We start from the raw sequence: 19,374 nt of genomic DNA on the forward strand, positions 1-19,374 counted from the left end.
TGCTTTTGTTTCTAGATCTGACCTGCAAATGCTTATGTGTCACGCTTTAAGCTATACCAGGGGTGGCCAAACTTCCTTAATGTAAGAGCTACATAGAATAAACATAAGATGTCTGAGAGCCACAAGACATGAACATTGGGTGCTTGAGGGTCCACAAGACAGGAAAGAAGGGAGGGAGGAAGGGAGGAAGATAAAATAAGAGCCACATTGAATAAATGTCAGATATTCGAGAGCTGCAAGATATGAGTGTTATATCTTTGAGAACTGCAAGGAAGGAAGGAAGGAAGGAAGGAAGGAAGGAAGGAAGGAAGGAAGGAAGGAAGGAAGGAAGGAAAATAAATGGGGAGAGGGAGAGAGAAGTACAAAGAAAGCAACTTTAACTTTACATGCATTCTCCAAGCTGCCGGCTGGCTTGGCTTGGAGAAGTAATTTAAAGAAACAAATGCCTTCTCCAAGCCAGCCAACAGGTGGGGGACTCAAGAACTACCCAATATGTATGAAAAAGTCACATGTGGCTCCTGAGCTGTAGTTTGGCCACCCCTGAACTATACTGTATTTATTACTGAAGCAATTTGTACATTTTTCTGGATCTGAAGTCACTTTCTCTTATATTGCAAGTTTTTTTACCCTGATACAGTCTCACTGGGTGGTTCCAAAAGATGTGTTGCTCTTACAGTGATGAAGAAAAAACAAAAGGGGGAGGAAACTCAACCACAGAAACAGCGCAGGCACTCAGAAGGTTGAGTATAACAAGCTCAAAAACCCCCCAAAATATTTATTACACAGTGTAACAATCGACAATTAAAAACAAGATTGATAAATAAAAAATACTAAAATCCAATCTATAGAAATTGTACATCAACTGAACATGAATCACATAACAGAACATCTCACAACATAACATGAATCATACCTGTTATGTGATTCATGCTCAGTTGATGTACAATTTCTATAGGATGGATTGGGTAACAAATATTTCATTATCTCTAAGCTTGTTATACTCAGCCTTCTGAGTACCTATGATCAGAGGTGGAATTCTAGCAGAAGCTCCTTTGCACATCAGGTCACACACCCCTGATGTAGCCCTCCAAGAGCTTACAGGGCTCTCATTACAGGGCCTATTGTAAGCTCTTGGAGGGTTGGCTGCATCAGGGGTGTGTGGCCTAATATGCAAAGGAGCTCCTGCTAGAATTCCATCCCTGTCCATGATCTTACAGTGATGTTCACACCAGCCAGCATGGCATAGTGGTTTAAGGGCAGTGGACTCTAATCTGAGGACCCCAATTTGATTCCCCACTTCTCCTCCTTGACACGAAGCCAGCTGGGTGACCTTGGGCCAGTCCCAGTTCTCTCAGAACTCTCTCAGCCCCACCTACCACCAAAGCCCGCCTTAAGTCTACTAGGGACAGGGCCTTCTCTGTTATGGCCCCTACATGGTGGAACCAGCTACCGGAGGAGGTGAGGGCCCTGCGGGACCTTACTCAGTTCCGCAGGGCCTATAAGACAACCCTCTTCCGGTTAGCTTACATCTAACTGATACCGGAACTAATGTAGCTTTATCAGACTCTTGCTATTTATATTGTTATAAGGTTTGATGTTTTAAGGTTCTAAGGTTTTGAATGTTTTGATTGTTTTAACTGTTTATATATTTAAACGCTAATCTAATTTTATGTCTTATTATCTGTTGTGAGCCGCCCTGAGCCACTTTTGTGGGAAGGGCGGGATATAAATCATAAATAGAATAAATAAAGTGCCTGTTGTGCAGAAAGGAAAGTAAGATGACTGTAAGCCACTTTGCAACTTCTTAGGGAAAAGAAAAGCGGGGTATAAAAACCAACTCTTCTTCCTTCATCTCTTTTACTGCAATAATTACTCAAATGAAAGCCAATGCCATGTCAGGCTATTTTGGGAGAGGTTTTGGGAGATTCTGTGAAATATCCCCAGCCTCTTAAGGGCAGGCTGTGATCTCTCTACACATACACCATAAATGTAACCTGTATGTATCTCCCTGATTTGATCCCAGCTTCCAGAGATTCCAAGGGGACATGTTCAGGGTACTCTTTCCCATGGTGCTCTTGGCTTTCACTCTCCCGCTCACGCCGCGACTGAAGTATGGAATCAAGGAGCTCATGAGCGGCTTTCAAGTCAGGCCAAAAGTTGTCTAAGTAACTCTGTGGAGACAAAGAAAGAAGATTACTAGTGAGAGGTTTTGTCAGCATTGTTAATTTTGTCAAAAAAAAAAGAAAAGGCAGAAGACATTGCAGTTGCCAGTCTAGAACAGGGGTGGCCGACGGTAGCTCTCCAGATGTTTTTTGCCTACAACTCCCATCAGCCCCAGCCAGCATGGCCAATGGCTGGGACTGATGGGAGTTGTAGGCAAAAAACATCTGGAGAGCTATTGTTGGCCACCCCTGGCTAGAAGGATTGACCCCTTAATGCAGGGGTGTTGGACTCATTTGTTATGAGGGCCGGATCTGACATAAATGAGACCTTGTTGGGCCAGGCCATGTCGGGTTGGGCCATGTCGGACCAGGTCATGTGTGTACATATTTAAGATTAGGTAGCAGAGATACAAACACAAATATATATTTTTAAAAAACTTAAAACATTCTTAAAACGTTAGTGTCAAGCATCGGTATTTCGAATAACCAAGCAATTGCTTGATACAAAGACTCATTTTATTGATAATCCGGTACTTGCTCCAAGGTGTGATACCTTGGAAGCGATACAAAATTTCACACGGTATAGATTCTTAAGGGCTACTTCAAAAGCAATAGCAAAGATAGCTTCAAACCATAACATGCAGATGTGAATTGCTACAAAAGTTCAAAGGGTACTATCAACTACCATTGTGTTATTACAACTTCTCCCGGTTCCCAGACATTCCTGTCTTTCTGATAAGATGTATGGATGGGAACTGGTCGGGGGAGGCGCCTTGCTTCTAGCAACAAGGTTACTTGCATATTCTAAGTCTCCTATTAAGAGGTGAGAAAGGAATGAGAGGAAAGGAAGGGGGGGAAGAAGCAAGCTTTGAAATGCAACTATTTCTTAGCCATAACATATTGTTGGAACTCTCTGGGGCAGTGATGCTCTGTATTCTTGGTGCTTGGGGGGGCACAGTGGGAGGGCTTCTAGTGTCCAGGCCCCACTGGTGGATCTCTTGATGGCATTTGGGTATTTTTGGCCACTGTGTGACATAGAGTGTTGGACTGGATGGGCCACTGGCCTGATTCAACATGGCTTCTCTTATATTCTTACAAGGGGAGGGACGGTGGCTCAGTGGTAGAGCATCTGCTTGGCAAGCAGAACTAAATAGGCATGAAAAACCTCTTGAGACCCTGGAGAGCCGCTGCCAGTCTGAGTAGACAATACTGACTTTGATGGACCAAGGGTCTGATTCAGTATAAGGCAGCTTCGTATGTTCGTATGTATGTATGTAACTATGAGAAAGAAGAATTTTGAGGCAGAGAGGAAATGGCTTCCAATACATACGTTGATTCAATACACAGAAATAGCATACTTGACAGTTAGCACTCGTTGTTCTTAAAGGTGCTTTCTTTGTATTTCTCCCATGGGATCCAGGGAACTGGGCAAAGGAAGCTCTGGCTCTTTCCTTCCTTCCCCAGGGGACTGGAGGGGGGGGGAGGAGCCTCAGCCAATAGAAGGAAGAGAGGCTTGGCTCAGTAGCTCGGCTGTGCAATTGAGAGAGCCTTGGCTCAGTAGCTCTGCCTCCCCGCACTTCCTCCCCAAGGGAGGAGCCTTACCCAATGGAGAAAACTGAGACTTTCCTGTGTTATTGAGCAAGCCTTGCAAAGCAAACTGTTATGAAGAAGGAAGCAAGATGTAGGGAGAAGGAAGCAGATGACAGCCAGTTGCTCGGGGGCCTGATAGGAGCCCTCCAGGGGCCTGATTCAGCCCCCGAGCTGCATGTTTGACAGCCCTTTCTTAATAGGTTGGCTTCATTGTTAGAATTAAAAGGTGGCATGGAAAGATTACCTTGAAGGAAATCACGAAGACGCCTTCTGTTTCGCTACCCAGTTGCTGAACAGACTCTTCATCATCTGTCACCATCACAATGGGCATCTGGCCCAAGAAGTGATTGTAATACCACACGGAAGCATTGTAGATACTCCTAGGAGAAAAAAAGCATTTGCAGGTACTGAAACCTTCTCTCTTCTGTTGGGCGTTCTTAGCATTGTTACAATCCCAACAGCACGTAACAAACATGTGAACTTGAGCAGATCTAAGGCCACCGTCCTAGTTGCTGACTGGAGATTTCTATCACTGAGGGTCATCAGAATTTTCTACTGCCGACAGAACATTTTGCACGTGTACCTTGTCTGCCACTTCTCCAAAGACTCTCCTCTTTCTCTCGGCAAATAAGAAAGCATTTGGAATTCATTAAAAAACATAATGCAGTCGTGACGGGCATCTCTCAGCAGGTTTCGAAGCTTGTTGTACTGCCTGGGAAGGAAACAGAATGAATGAAGCATTGGAACCCGACTGCTGAAGAATCTTGTGGCACTTTAAAAGTCTAACAAGCTTACAGCGACAGAGCCTGTACCCCAAACGAAGCAGTCTATGGTTGATAAAAACTTAAATCACGCATACGCACAAATGTTAAGTCTTAAGCTGTTCCCCAGAGAGTACTGAGATCGGGAACGCAAAACCTCCTTGTTGTCCCCGGGCCAAAGGAAGCCCGTTTGAAATCTACGAGGGATAGGGCCTTTTCCGTAATGGCCCCTTCTTGGTGGAACCAGCTGCCGGAAGAGGTAAGGGCCCTGTGGGACCTTGCTCAATTCCGCAGGGCCTGTAAGACAACCCTCTTCCAGCAGGCTTACAACTAACCGGCACTCAAATCTGAAATCGAGCGTAGCTTTATAAGACTGTAGAATGTTTTAATGTTTTATATGTAAATTGTTTGAGTGGTTTAATTTTAATTATGTAAATTATATGAAACGTTTAAACTTTTATGTGTCATGTTAGATTTTATATGTTGTAAGCCGCCCTGAGCCACCTGGTGGGAAGGGCGGGATATAAATTACAAATAAATAAATAAAAATAAATTTAAAAAAAACAAGACCAATGTTCCCCTTTACGCTGAGTTAGCGTGAGTGAGCTCACAGATTTTTAGCCTCCAGCTCACATATTGTTGTCTTCGCTCAGGAAGGAGGGCCCCAGAGCACACGAATTCATGCGGTAGTTCACAGCTTTAATGCCAGCCGCTCACAAAGTAGATTTCTTGCTCACAAGGCTCTGCAGCTTGGAGGGAACATTGCACAAGACCTTTTAGATACGCATATAGCCGACCCAAATGAAATTTATTTATTTTCTATCTATATCCCGCCCTCCCCGCGAGTGGAGGGAGAGCGAGAGTCCAGGAGCACTTTACAAACTAACACAATTTGCGGCAGGGGAGGAGCTTTCAGGAGTCATTGCAATTTTGTTCATCTCGAAGGGTGGAGTCAGGACAAGGTTGTGACAAGCAGGACTGAACTTCGAAGGGAGTTCTGGCCATCACATTTAAAGGGACCTTGTGCCTTTTAAATGACTTCCCTGTACTGGAAATGATGGAGGATAAGGGCACCCTTTTGGGGGCTCATAGAATTGGACCCCCTGGTCCAATCTTTTTGAAACTTGGGGGGGAGGGGACAGTTGATGGGAGGCCCCAGATGCTCTGCTGAAAATTTGGTGCCTCTACCTCAAAGAGAGGCACACCCCCCCCCCCCCAATATGAACATGAACATATGAAGCTGCCTTCTACTGAATCAGACCCTCGGTCCATCAAAGTCAGTATTGTGTACTCAGACTGGCAGCAGCTCTCCAGGGTCTCAAGCGGAGGTTTTTCACACCTATTTGCCTGGACTCTTTTTTGGAGATGCCAGGGATTGAACCTGGGACCTTCTGCTTACCAAGCAGATGCTCTACCACTGAGCCACCGTCCCTCCCCTGGAGGAGTGGGGAATCAAACCCGGTTCTCCCAGATAAGAGTCCACGCACTTAACCACAACACCAAACTGGCTCTTACAGCAGCTGCAAGTGGAGGAGTGGGGAATCAAACCCAGTTCTACCAGATAAGAGTCCACGCACTTAACCACAACACCAAACTGGCTCTCCCAAAATTGGAGAGATCAATCCACAGATCAATTCTCCATTATACCCTATGCAGACCAGTCTCCACAGGGTATAATGGAGTGCCCAGCAGACATCTCCCCCACCCTGCTTTCTGATAACCCTGAAGTAGGGGGGAAAGGGCCTCCAAACTAGGGGATCCCCTGCCTCCAACTGTGGATTGTGTGAATAAAAAGCCGCTAAGAGACACCATAAATTTTAAACAAGACAGCGTAATGTAGAGGTCAGTGGTGTTCTGACCAAGTTTGCCCATAGAACTTCAAATATACAAGAGCATGTAGCAAAAAGATATTAACAGAAGACAGTTCAAAAACATCAACAGTCTGTTTATGATGCTTTGACAATTGTTTGACTATTGTATAACAACTGAACATGACACGTATGTATATATTTCTAGTTCCAGTGAGAAATAAGCCTCCAAACTGAAGAAAGACGGATGAAACGTCTTGATATCTAGAACAGACGTCTTTGGAAGGGCTTCCTTTAGTTCCATGAGCTAAATACCGGAATATTGTTACTTCTTTGTGATTGGAAAGACTGTTTTTGAACTGTCTTCTGTGAATGTCTTTTTGCTCTTGTTTATTTGAAGTTCTATGGGCAAGCTTTGTCAGAACACCACTGACCTCTACATTGCACTGTCTGGTTGCTTAAAATTTATGGTGTCTCTCAGCGTTTTTTTATTTACACAGCTGTACGCTAAGATCCTACAGTTTCGGCCAACTGGGGATTGGCAACAGAATCTATGGGAGTTTCCCAGCATGAAGAGAGCAGCCGTACCCCTCCACCCTGCCAAAGGCCAGGGGAGACCCGGAAAGCCTAGTTCTAAGCAAGGGGTATGGACACCCCCAGGAACATTTTATCTCATTTACAGGAGAGGCCAATGGTTTTAAAAAAATGCAACTAGCAGGTAAAGGTAGTCCCCTGTGCAAGCACCAGTCGTTTTTGACTCTGGGGTGACATTGCTTTCACAACATTTTCACAGCAGACTTTTTACAGGATGGTTTGCCATTGCCTTCCCCAGTTATCTCCACTTCCCCCCCAGCAAGCTGGGGACTCATTTTACCAACCTTGGAAAGATGGAAGACTGAGTCAACCTGGAGCCGGCTTCCTGAACCAGCTTCTGCTGGGATCGAACTCAGGTCATGAGCAGAGGGCTCCGACTGCAGTACTGCAGCTTTACCACTCTGCGCCACGGGGCTCTTAGGACAGCATTACGGATTCTCATTAACTTGGCTTGTTATAGCAAAGGAGTCAAACGCTCCCATTACCTCTGTAATGTATTCATAGATAATGTCAGCTAGAGAAATCCCTGATTAACCTTTGGGGTCCTGGGGACATTTGCAAGACCAATGTCATTGCAGAGTTACTGCAGAATGCTATTAACCTTTTGGAAATCTAAAAAGGGAACCCGGTAGCAATACATTTTACAGTTTGATTCTATGTATTTCTTGGCATTTACAACATTACCGTGAAGCTGAAATAAATCTGCTAAAAATAAACCATCCTAAAAAGCCAGCTATCTCGAGCCATGTTTATTAACACAAAGAATGAGTTATCTCTGTATTGTGAGCAAGCTTGAAAATTCCAGTCTTTACTTCCGTTAAGTTATTATTCTATGGCCTGATGCACATGTGATTACAGAATCAACTGAACCTGTAGCTTACACGAGCTACGAGAACTGGGCATAGAGTGTCTAGCAAGAGATCAAACAATGCACATTCATGTGTCAGCCAGCAAACGGGAACCCAAATCAAGGCAAAAAAGTAATTTCTTAATGGTTTTGACCAGTTCAGTCATCTAAATTTGAATGACTCTGGTATTACAGCAATTACACTGGTGTAATTACACTGGAGCCAGTTTGGTGTAGTGGTTAAGTGTGTGGACTCTTGTCTGGGAGAACGGGATTTGATTCCCCACTCCTCTACTTCCAGCTGCTGGAATGGCCTTGGGTCGTCAGCCGTAGCTCTCTCAGAGCTGTCCTTGAAAGGGCAGCTTCTGGGAGTGCTCTCTCAGCCCCACCCACCTCACAGGATGTCTGTTGTGGGGCGGGAGGGAGGTAAAGGGGTATAAATCCAACATCATCATCTTCTACTACTACTGACCTGCTGCCAAGCTCAATTCAAGGTTGTAAAATTTGGTGAGTGTTGTTTTTTTGCTGTTGTAAATGATTAACAGTATGCAGAATGGTAATTAAAGCAATTTAAAAAATTATTTCCCCCCTAAAAAAAATATTTTCCCAATTCAAGGTGTTGGTTTTGTTCTTTAATGCCCTATATGGCTTTGGACTGGGGTATCTGAAGGATCATCTTCACTCATACGTTAATGCCAGAGAATTAAGATCACAGGGGGAGGACCTCCTGGACTGCCCCACCAATCAGAGGAGTTCCTTTGGTGGGCACACAAGAGAAGGCCTTTTTGGTGACAGCCCCACAATTATTGAACAACCACCTCAAGGAGGTGTGCCTGGCCTCCTCACTTTCAGTCTTCAGAAGGCAGCTGAAGATGATTTTATCTGGATTGCATTTGACTCATTTAGTTTTCATTTATTGGCAGTCCTTCTTTTTATTAACAATGTTTAGCTTTTACAGAAATCAAAGCATACAAACAATAATCACCATACTATTAGTTACAAAGTTCTGAATACCAATGTGAAAATGCTATATAGCCAACTAAAAGTATATCATATTAACATATGAAGGATTATTTGGCAAAGCTTCCCATTCTAGCGAATAAGTTACCACAGGAAACCAAGATTCAAGGACTTTTTTCTCATATTGCAAAGGGAGCACATTTGAAGAGGAAAATGTGATTTTGCTTAAAATAAAATATCTATTGGCGGTCCTAATTGAGATTTTTACATTGTGGACTTTTACATCATTTGTTGTTTTATTTACACGGCAAGATGTCTTGAGTCCAGCAAGGTAGGAAAGCAACTAATGTTTTAAATAAAATAAAATAAATGCATCAGCTGACTTCAGATAAAACTCCAGAAGTATTAAAAGCAACCAGAGGGAGGGGGAGTGAGCAGGACAATGGGAGAGAAGCTTTTCAGTCCCTGGAATATGTTAGATACCTGCGGCCTCTTTGATGCTGCAAAGCCTGGCATGCTGTTTGCATGAAAACAATACCCTTCAGCTCAGGGAATTCTAGAATTTCCAGGTAATCTTGGACCACCTTCCAGTCAGGTACAATATAATGAGTCACATCATCGGACAACAGCTTCCCATCTGAAAAAGAATTCAAAGTTCATCTAAATGAACCCCCCAGAAGCAGGCATTTGCTCATCAGATTTGCTGGTTGATGCATACGTAACATGTGGGGATGCTGGAAAGTGCCATCCAGTTGCAGCTGACTTAAAATAACAAAGAATCATTCTGTTTTATCATATACATTTTAAGTCTTGGTTGATAGTTTTGAGTTTTGCTGTGTACTTTTATCTCGTTTTTATGGTTAGAAGCAGGGCTTTTTGTAGAAAAAGCCCAGCAGGAATTCATCTGCATATTAGGCCACACCCCCTGACATCACCATCATTTTGCGCAGTTTTTTTGTAGAAAAAAGCCCAGTGGGAACTCATTTGCATATTAGGCCACACCCCCTGACATTACCATCGTTTTGCGCAGGGTATTTTTTGTAGAAAAGGCCCAGCAGGAACTCAATTGCATATTAGGCCACACCCCCTGTGTTCCTGTGTGTTCTTGCTCAAAAAAAGCCCTGATTAGAAGCAAACCGTATACTTTGGGGGTCTTGCTGGGTTGTTATGGCCTTCAGTTGCAACTATAAAATACTTTGACTAATTTACTGTAGCCTTGGTTGTACATCATCAACTTTGAGATACTTTATTTGTACTATATATTGTTTATTGAGGACTACTCAGCCTGGTGGCTTTCAGTTTAACGATTAAATTCAAGGCCTACGTTTTAAAATTTGTATTTTAAGCGCACTGTATAATAACTTGCTTTACTTTAATTTATGTTTATATTGCTTTTGTTCAACCTGTGAGGGAGGTCTGAAAGGTGTTGCATTGCAGTAACGAGCTTGCAACAGACGTATTCAAAAGTGCTGCAACAACAACAATACAACAAAGACAAAACTTATTAGTAAATACACGCGCCGCTTTCAAAGTGCAGAGTCCAATCAATTTGCTTACAGGAGAAAGGGCACTGGGTGTATTCTACTTGTTCTAAAGCGTGTGACATTAAAATCTGATGACGCTGGGCTTTCTATACATCACTACACAGCGGTCGAGATTTATTTTGCTACCACAAGGGTAGCAGGAGCCCTTTGCATGTTAAGAGGAAAAAAACCAGGACAACGTCTACGCCGTCAACTGGTTCTGTGATGAAAAGCAACACAATTATGGCGGCTAAGAGTGCCAGACTAGGATAAAGAAGACCCGAGTTCGAATTTCCATTCTGCCATGGAACCTTGCTGGGTGACCTGGGTCCAGTCACACACTCTCAGCCTAACCTCCCTCATAGGGTTGTTGTGAGGGTAAAATGGAGGAGCCAAGAACAGTGTAAGCTGCTCTGAGGCCTCTGTGGGAGAGAATAGCAAGATACCAATGAATACATACCTGAGTATCCAGGCAGGTATAATTCTTTGGGGCCAGGCAGTAATTTTTCTCCAGGCCAGTTTTGCCAGGGATCCTCCCCCCTCTTTCTTGCCATCTTCTGGGCTTGGAGCAGGGGTCATTGGGTGTGTGTATATGGGGGAGGCACTTGTGAATTTCCTGCATTGTGCAGGGGGCTGGACTAGATGACCCTGAAGGTCCCTTCCAACTCTCTCATTCTATGATTCCTGTCGCTTGAGAGGGCAATGTCTCTTTATTGCTGAGATTCAGAGAAAACCTGAACTTTTTTTTGTCATGGGTCAATCATATTCTTCTACTTTTGATATATTAATTCAAGATAACTACCACTGCTTAGTTTTGCACATGCAATCAGAATTGCCCTCACACAAATAATTACGTCACCAATATGTAAAATATAACACAGCTGTCACTCTCTCTAGAAGAATCTTACAGAACAACAGATCTGTTGATCTGAAATGAGTACCAGTGAAGTATAGTGGCTGGAGTCTCAGACTACTATCTGGGAGACCCAGATTCAAATCCCCACTTGTGTCATGGAAGCCCGCTGGGTGACCCTGGGTCAGTCACAGGGTTGTTGTGAAGATAAAATGGAGGAGAGAAGAATGAGGAGGAGAAAGCCGAATACAAAGTAAATTAAAAATACACATTTGTTGTGTCAAAAAACTCTCTCACACACCCTGGATCTCTGCTTAATTTCTATCGGGGTGGCCAAACTGTGGCTCTTTCACACACATTGTTTGGCTCTCAAAGCCCCCACTGTCCCATTAGCTGACTTGGAAAATGCATTTAAAGTTAAATTTGCTTTCTTTCCACTTCTCCCTCCCCATCTATTTTGCTTCCTTCCTTGTCTTATGGTTCTCAAACATCTGATGTTCATGTCTTGCAGCTCTCATTTAGTCTATGTGGCTCTTACGTTAAGCAAGTTTGGCCCCCCTCTAGGACCTAAAGGAAGAAGGGGCAGCAGTTCTTAAGGACTAGCACCACACCATCAGACGCTTCTGCTGCAGCAAATCTCCCTGCATCTAAAGTGCCATGTGATGCCTTCTTCTCCCCCCCCCCCACCCACTTTTGGAAGCTCTGTTTCTTCTCCCAAGCCTACGGATATAAGTGGTAAGGGAAAGGCACTTAGTACAGGTTCAACAATACCCGTCATGTTTTGCTATTCAGGAGAAGTTTCAAGTTAAGGTTTCTCCCCTCTGCATCTGAATTCACTGCTCTCGCCCTGTCTAGTGTTTTAAAGTGGCAGACACCTGTACAAGGTACCCAGAGGCTGAGCAGAGACCAGAAGGTGCTTAAAGCATATAAGAATCAAGTTTGGGGAACTTCCTAACAGCATTTCTTTTTCTTCTTCAAAGGAAGATTCAATGTAAATGCCACGATTCATCATTTTAGGACTGTATTTTTGGCTTCTTCCTTTTCACACTTCCCCTGGTTATCTCTCTGATAGTTTCAAGAGCTGCGAGTAGCGCTTTTATTACTGGCCCAAGATCTGTTAATTCTGTCGCGGAAGCCTGGGTATTACTGTTTAATTACCCAAGTGTCTTCACAACAAGACAGAGAATGACTATTATCTTCTCCAAACAAAGCAGCTCGCCGGCTTTGCTATGTAAATCTATTCCATCTTGGGTGATACTTTCCACACCTAATAATAATGGCCATAATCAGACCTTGAATTCAGCAGGAGCTCACAGAAGCACAGCTCCTGAACCTTTCTGAGGGTTTCCCCTCTTCCTCCTCCCCCCCTCCTTGTGCATTCAACAGTAGGTGCAGCTGCATAACAATCCCTGGATTAGGAGAGCGGACAACCAGCCAGTCACCAGGGGCTTTGCCGAACCCCCAGCAGCCCTCATTAGCTCCTGGAGAAGCCTGTGCCACTCTTTCTCCACTTCTTATGTGATTTTGGGCAGCGGGTGGCTTGCTGGCCTTTTGACTGGGGGTGGGGGGCAGCCAAGGAGAGCCCCAGGGGAGCGAGGTCTGCTTGGGCTGGCTGGATCTCTAGCCAGCCCAATCAGGCCTCGCTCGCCCAGGGCTCTCCTTTCTTGCTTTTGGCTGGGGAGGGAGCATATGCTAATGAGTTATGCTAATAAGCTCTGCCACCTATTTCTCTACAACACGACCCCTGGCCGTAATAATGTTAGAACCACATCCAAGGGCCGGTCTTTATAAGGCCAGGGAGTTTTTCAGGCTGGTCTACTTCCAGTCAGAGCATACTCTACTTCTTTTTAGGTAATTACCAGTGTAAACCTAAGCAGAGTTCTACCCGTCTATGCCCTTCTTTGCACATGGACTTCAATGTGCTTTAGAAGGGAGTAACTGTTAAGGATTGCACTGTTGGCTATTCTGGACTCCTATACACTGAAGCAGCTAGTGGGCAAAGTTAGCTGAGAGCAGACAGGCCAATGTTTTCAGAGCTTTGAGTAACAGCTGGGTGCATCTATGGCTCTTTCATATATATTGTATGGCTCCTGAAGCCTCCATCACCCCATCTATGGCTCAGTGGTAGCGCTTCTGCTTGGGAAGCAGAAGGTCCCAGGTTCAATCCCTGGCATCTCCAAAAAAGGGTCCAGGCAAATAGGTGTGAAAAACCTCAGCTGGAGACCCTGGAGAGCCATGAATGGGGCTGTGGCTCAATGGTAGAGCATCTGCTTGGTAAGCAGAAGGTCCCAGGTTCAATCCCCGGCATCTCCAACTAAAAAGGGTCCAGGCAATTAGGCGTGAAAAACCTCAGCTGGAGACCCTGGAGAGCCATGAATGGGGCTGTGGCTCAGTGGTAGAGCATCCGCTTGGTAAGCAGAAGGTCCCAGGTTCAATCCCCGGCATCTCCAACTAAAAAGGGTCCAGGCAAGTAGGCATGAAAACCTCAGCTTGAGACCCTGGAGAGCCATGAATGGGGCTGTGGCTCAGTGGGTAGAGCATCTGGTTGGTAAGCTGCTGCCAGTCTGAGAAGACAATACTGACTTCGATGGACCAAAGGTCTGATTCAGTATAAGGCAGCTTCATATGTTGATATCATGGGGAAAAAATCACTTCTCCAAGCCAAGGCAGCCAGCAGCTTGAAGAATGTATTTAAAGTTGCTTTCTTTACACCGCTCCCTCCTTCCCCCTATTCGCCTTCTTCCCTTCCATGTCTTAGGGCTCTCAAACATCCAATGTTCAGTCTATGTGGCTCTTACAATAAGCAAGTTTGGCCACCCCTGCTCTTAAAGGTGCCCCAGCTTGAAGAATGTATTTAAAGTTGCTTTCTTTACACCTCTCCCTCCTTCCCTCTATTCGCCTTCTTCCCTTCCATGTCTTAGGGCTCTCAAACATCCGATGTTTAGTCTATGTGGCTCTTACAATAAGCAAGTTTGGCCACCCCTGCTCTTAAAGGTGCCCCAGCTTGAAGAATGTATTTAAAGTTGCTTTCTTTACACCTCTCCCTCCTTCCCCCTATTCACCTTCTTCCCTTCCATGTCTTAGGGCTCTCAGACATCCGATGTTTAGTCTATGTGGCTCTTACAATAAGCAAGTTTGGCCACCCCTGCTCTTAAAGGTGCCCCAGCTTGAAGAATGTATTTAAAGTTGCTTTCTTTACACCTCTCCCTCCTTCCCTCTATTCGCCTTCTTCCCTTCCATGTCTTAGGGCTCTCAGACATCCGATGTTTAGTCTATGTGGCTCTTACAATAAGCAAGTTTGGCCACCCCTGCTCTTAAAGGTGCCCCAGCTTGAAGAATGTATTTAAAGTTGCTTTCTTTACACCTCTCCCTCCTTCCCTCTATTCGCCTTCTTCCCTTCCATGTCTTAGGGCTCTCAGACATCCGATGTTTAGTCTATGTGGCTCTTACAATAAGCAAGTTTGGCCACCCCTGCTCTTAAAGGTGCCCCAGCTTGAAGAATGTATTTAAAGTTGCTTTCTTTACACCTCTCCCTCCTTCCCCCTATTCGCCTTCTTCCCTTCCATGTCTTAGGGCTCTCAAACATCCGATGTTTAGTCTATGCGGCTCTTACAATAAGCAAGTTTGGCCACCCCTGCTCTCAAAGGTGCCCCCGGATTCCGACTTGGTCCTGCTGCTTCATTCATAAATTCAGCCCTTACCAGCTGCCGCCATTCACAGGCTCAGCCCCGCCCCTCCGCCGACGTCACGCCCTCCGACGCCCCGCCCTCTTCTCGTCACTCACTCACCGCGGGGACAAGCCGCCCGGCAGAGGGCGCTGCCGCAAGGCACGTCGGGCCGCAGATAGTGCTCGCGCACCACCCGCACGGCGCGGCCCTGCAGGCCCCGCAGCTGCAGCACCTTCTCCGTCCGCTCCATGGAGGCCGGCAGCGGGAGGGGGAGACGGGTCCGAGGGCTGGGCCCTGCTTCGCTCGCTGCCGTCCGTCGGCGACTCCGCGGGCGGCGGGGAGGGTCGCGAGAGGCTTCTGTGGGCGTGGCCAGGCAGCGCAGGGGGCGGGGTCAGGCTGCGGCGGTGGGCGGGGCCGGCCGAGTGGGAGAAACTCCCTGAGGGGAAAAGCGCGCGAGCGAGAAAAGGGCGGGAAAAAGAGGAAGGCGAGGCGAGGCTGTCACCCCCCTCAGGGTGACTCCGTCAGAAACGCAGTGTTTAGGGACACGTCTTCTCAGTCCTTGTTTTTCTTCGTCCCCCTCAGCCGGAAATGACGTCACGGGAACTGCGGACGAAAGAAAAGTGCCCAGAGCCTGAGAGAAATGTGTGTGTGAGGGGGTAGGGTTGCCAAGTCCAAGAAATACCTCTGGAAATTGGGGTTGGGGCCAGGTGGGACAAGCATAACTGAACTCCAAAGGGAGTTCTGGCCTTCACATTTAAAGAGACAGCGCAGCTTTTCAATGCCTTCCTTCCTTCCATAGGAAATAATGAAGGATAGGGGAACCTTTTTTGAGGGCTCATAGAATTGGACCCCCTTGGTCCACTCTTTTTGAAACTTGGAGGGTATTTTGAGGAGAGGCACTGGATGCTATGCTGCGAATTTGGTGGCTCTACCTCAAAAAAACAGCCTTACCAGAGCCCAAGATACCCGTGGATCAATTCTCCATTATACCCTGTGGGGATTGGTCTCCATAGGGAAAAAGAACATAAGAGAAGCCATGTTGGATCAGGCCAACGGCCCATCCAGTCCAACACTCCTTATCACATAAGAGAAGCCATGTTGGATCAGGCCAATGGCCCATCCAGTCCAACACTCTGTGTCACGTAAGAACATAAGAGAAGCCATGTTGGGCCAGGCCAACGGCCCATCCAGTCTAACACTCCGTATCACATAAGAACGTAAGAGAAGCCATGTTGGATCAGACCAACAGCCCATCCAGTCCAACACTCTGTATCACACAGTGGCCAATAATTTATATATATATATATATAAATTTATATATATATATATAAAAAAACACACACACACTGGCTAATAGCCACTGATGGACCTCTGCTCCATATTTTTATCTAACCCCCTCTTGAAGCTGGCTATGCCATAGCCGCCACCACCTCCTGTGGCAGTGAATTCCACATGTTAATCACCCTTTGGGTGAAGAAGTACTTCCTTTTATCCATTCTAACCCGACTGCTCAGTAATTTCAATTAATGTCCATGAGTTCTTGTATTGTGAGAAAGGGAGAAAAGTACTTATTTCTCTACCTTCTCCATCCGATGCATAATCTTGTAAACCTCTATCATGTCACCCCGCAGTCGACGTTTCTCCAAGCTAAAGAGCCCCAAGCATTTTAGCCTACCTTCATAGGGAAAGTGTTCCAAACCTGTAATCATTCTAGTTGCCCTTTTCTGCACTTTGGAGTGCCCAGCAGACATTTCCCTCCCCTCCCCGCTTTCTGATGTCCCTGAAGTGGGGGGAGGACCTCCAAACCAGGGGATCCCCTGCCCCCACCTGGGGATTAAGCAACCAAGTGAAATGCAGAGGAAGGGGAAAAGACCAAAAGGCAAGCCACTGTGCAGAATGCCCCACAAACTCCGCACACTCTGAAAACTAGAACAGTTTATCTGATCTTACAAACCACTACAAAAATATTTTCCTTTTGCACAACAAAACTTCTTATGAAAACAGAACAGACAAACACAGGCAGGATAAACTCTCCAATCCAGACTTTCTTAAAGGACCAGTCCTTTTCTTGACATTCTTGTCTTGGTGTTAATTCCTGCTTGGCTGTATACAATATGAAGAAGACAGACCTCCTCCAATAGCTTCAAAATGTGCTGGAGCTAGTCCAAAGATTCTATGATGTGCAATAAGTTCTTATCAAATTTCATAAGTGTGTGCAAATGGGCTTCTCCAGAGACCTTAAGCCTCGTTTTCACCTTTGTAGGCTTTTTCAAAGCTTTGCCATGTAATTAAATCTCACTTCTCATCTGTAACTGATCTCTTCTCATTGTTCCCAGAGGGCTACCAGTTAGTGAAAAATTGTCAGTTACTGACCACCTCCTTTAAGAGAGTCTGGATTGGTATCGGGAGAGTTTATCCTGCCTGTGTTTGTTCTGTTTTCATAAGAAGTTTTGTTGTGTAAAAGGAAAATATTTTTGTAGTGGTTTGTAAGATTAGATAAGCTGTTCTAGTTTTCAAAGGGTGGAGTTTGTGGGGCATTCTGCACAGTGACTTGCCTTTTGGTCTTTTCCCACCTGGGAACCCTTCTTTAATCTGTTGAAAATCCCTCAGACCAGCTTCCTTCTGATGACCAAAGACCCCAGAGTTTAAAAATATAAATTAAAACAATGTTTATCATTTAGTCTATTTATATCCCTCCAAGATAGGTGGCCATATTAGTCTGTCTTCGGCAGTAGAAAAGAGAACCTGAAAGACTAACACCGTTGGAGGCGGGAGGAGGTTTCATGGGCCATGCTGTCTTTTTAGGACTAGAGTCATGCATCCTTCTTAGGATCAGTGTTCCCTCTAAGCTGAGTTAGCATGAGCTAGCTCACAGATTTATAGCCTCCAGCTCACACATTTTGGTGTTAGCTCAGGAAAGATGACCACAGAGCACACTAATTTATGCAGTAGCTCACAACTTTAATGCCAGTAGCTCACAAAGTAGAATTTTTGCTCACAAGACTCTGAAGCTTAGAGGGAATATTGCTTAGGACCAGAAAAGAGCAAGAGTTCAGTAGCACCTTACAGGCTTCGGGGTGACCACAAAACTTGGATTTGCATGCGCGTGTTAAGAGGAGCAGGTTCACAGTTGTTGCATGTGCAAAACCAAGTTGTAATAAATGGCAGCCTGACATAAGAACATAAAAGAAGCTATGTTGTATCAGGCCAATGGCCCATCCAGTCCAATGCTCTGTGTCACACAGTGGCCAAAAAATCCCAGGTGCCATTAGGAGGTCCACCAGTGGGACTAGAAGCCCACTGTGCCCCCGCCCCCCAAGCACCAAGAATGCAGAGCATCACTTGCCCCAGACAGAGAGTTCCTACAATACACTCTGGCTAATAGCCACTGATGGACCTCTGCTCCAGATGTTGATCCAATCCCCTCTTGAAGCTGTCTATGCTTGTAGCTGCCACCGCCTCCTGTGGCAGTGAATTCTATGGGCGTTTTCGCACTGACCTTCAAGTGGCACGACCACCCTCTTCACACCGGAGGATCTGCGCGGATTTCGCACAAGAAGCGCCGGAGCACCCAAAAGAGCCGGCGACTTCCGTCGCAAAAGCCGCTCAAACGTTTTCCTGCTTCTTGGCGGTTTCCATTTGAGCGGGTTTCGCGACGGAAGTCGCCGGCTCTTTTGGGTGCTCCGGCACTTCTTGTGCGAAATCCGCGCAGATCCTCCGGTGTGAAGAGGGTGGTCGCGCCACTTGAAGGTCAGTGCGAAAACGCCCTATGTGTTAATCACCCTTTGGGTGAAGAAGGACTTTCTTTTATCCATTCTAACCCGACTGCTCAGCAATTTTATTGAGTGCCCATAAGTATTGTGAGAAAGGAAGAAAAGTACTTTCTCTACCTTCTCTAGCCCATACCTAATCTTGTAAACCTTTATCATGTCACCCCTCCGTTGACGTTTCTTCAAGCTAAAAAGTCCTAAAAAGAGACTGTCCTAAGAATACAATCTTAAAAAAGATCTAGATGGGTGGCTGTGTTTGTCTGTAGCAGCCGAAAAAAAGCAAGAGCCCAGGAATACCTGAAAGACTAACCATATTTCCGACAGGGGAGGAGGTTTCGTGGACCACACTGTCTTTTTAGGACTAGAGTTGTGCATCCTTCTTAGGACCAGAAAAGAGCAAGAGCCCAGTAGTAGCTCATTAAGACTTAACACAATTGATGGCAGGGTGTGAGCTTTTGTGGAACACAGAGACTTTTTAGGTCTAGGAAAGAGTCATGTGACCTTTTTAGGACGAGAAAAGAGGAAGAGCCGAGGAGCACCGTAACTGACTGAAGCTGTGGCAGGGTAGGAGTTTTTGAGGGCCACACTGCCTTTTTAGGATTAGAAGAATCACTCCTTTTTAGGACCAGAAAAAAGTGAGAGCCCAGGAGCACCTTAAAGACTAACCAAATTTGTGGCAGGGAAGGAGCTTTTGGGAGCACTGTTCCCTCAAAGCGGAGTTAGGGTGAGCTAGCTCACAGGGTTTTTAGCTCTGGTTCACACATTTTTGTCTTAGCTCAGGAACAGCAAATTAATTTATGCAACTTTAATGCCAGTAGCTCATGAAGTAGAATTTTTG

The 19,374-nt window shown here is 45.5% G+C and overlaps 1 protein-coding gene across 1 annotated transcript in view; it reads right to left on the reverse strand.

Annotated features, from left to right (window-relative positions):
• DIS3L (DIS3 like exosome 3'-5' exoribonuclease) overlaps positions 1 to 15,046 on the reverse strand; it is a 40,432-nt gene extending 25,386 nt beyond the window's left edge. Inside the window, exons 1-5 of the mRNA XM_060260125.1 lie at positions 14,887 to 15,046; positions 9,206 to 9,359; positions 4,336 to 4,464; positions 3,997 to 4,132; positions 1,995 to 2,171 (exon numbers count right to left, since the gene is read on the reverse strand). Of these exons, the coding sequence (XP_060116108.1) occupies positions 1,995 to 2,171; positions 3,997 to 4,132; positions 4,336 to 4,464; positions 9,206 to 9,359; positions 14,887 to 15,016 (726 nt within the window). The 5' untranslated portion in view covers positions 15,017 to 15,046. The remainder of the gene's footprint in view (positions 1 to 1,994; positions 2,172 to 3,996; positions 4,133 to 4,335; positions 4,465 to 9,205; positions 9,360 to 14,886) is intronic.
• Positions 15,047 to 19,374: the final 4,328 nt, after the last annotated feature.

Source organism: Heteronotia binoei, chromosome 19 (assembly GCF_032191835.1).
Source record: "Heteronotia binoei isolate CCM8104 ecotype False Entrance Well chromosome 19, APGP_CSIRO_Hbin_v1, whole genome shotgun sequence".
Lineage (NCBI taxonomy): Eukaryota > Metazoa > Chordata > Lepidosauria > Squamata > Gekkonidae > Heteronotia > Heteronotia binoei.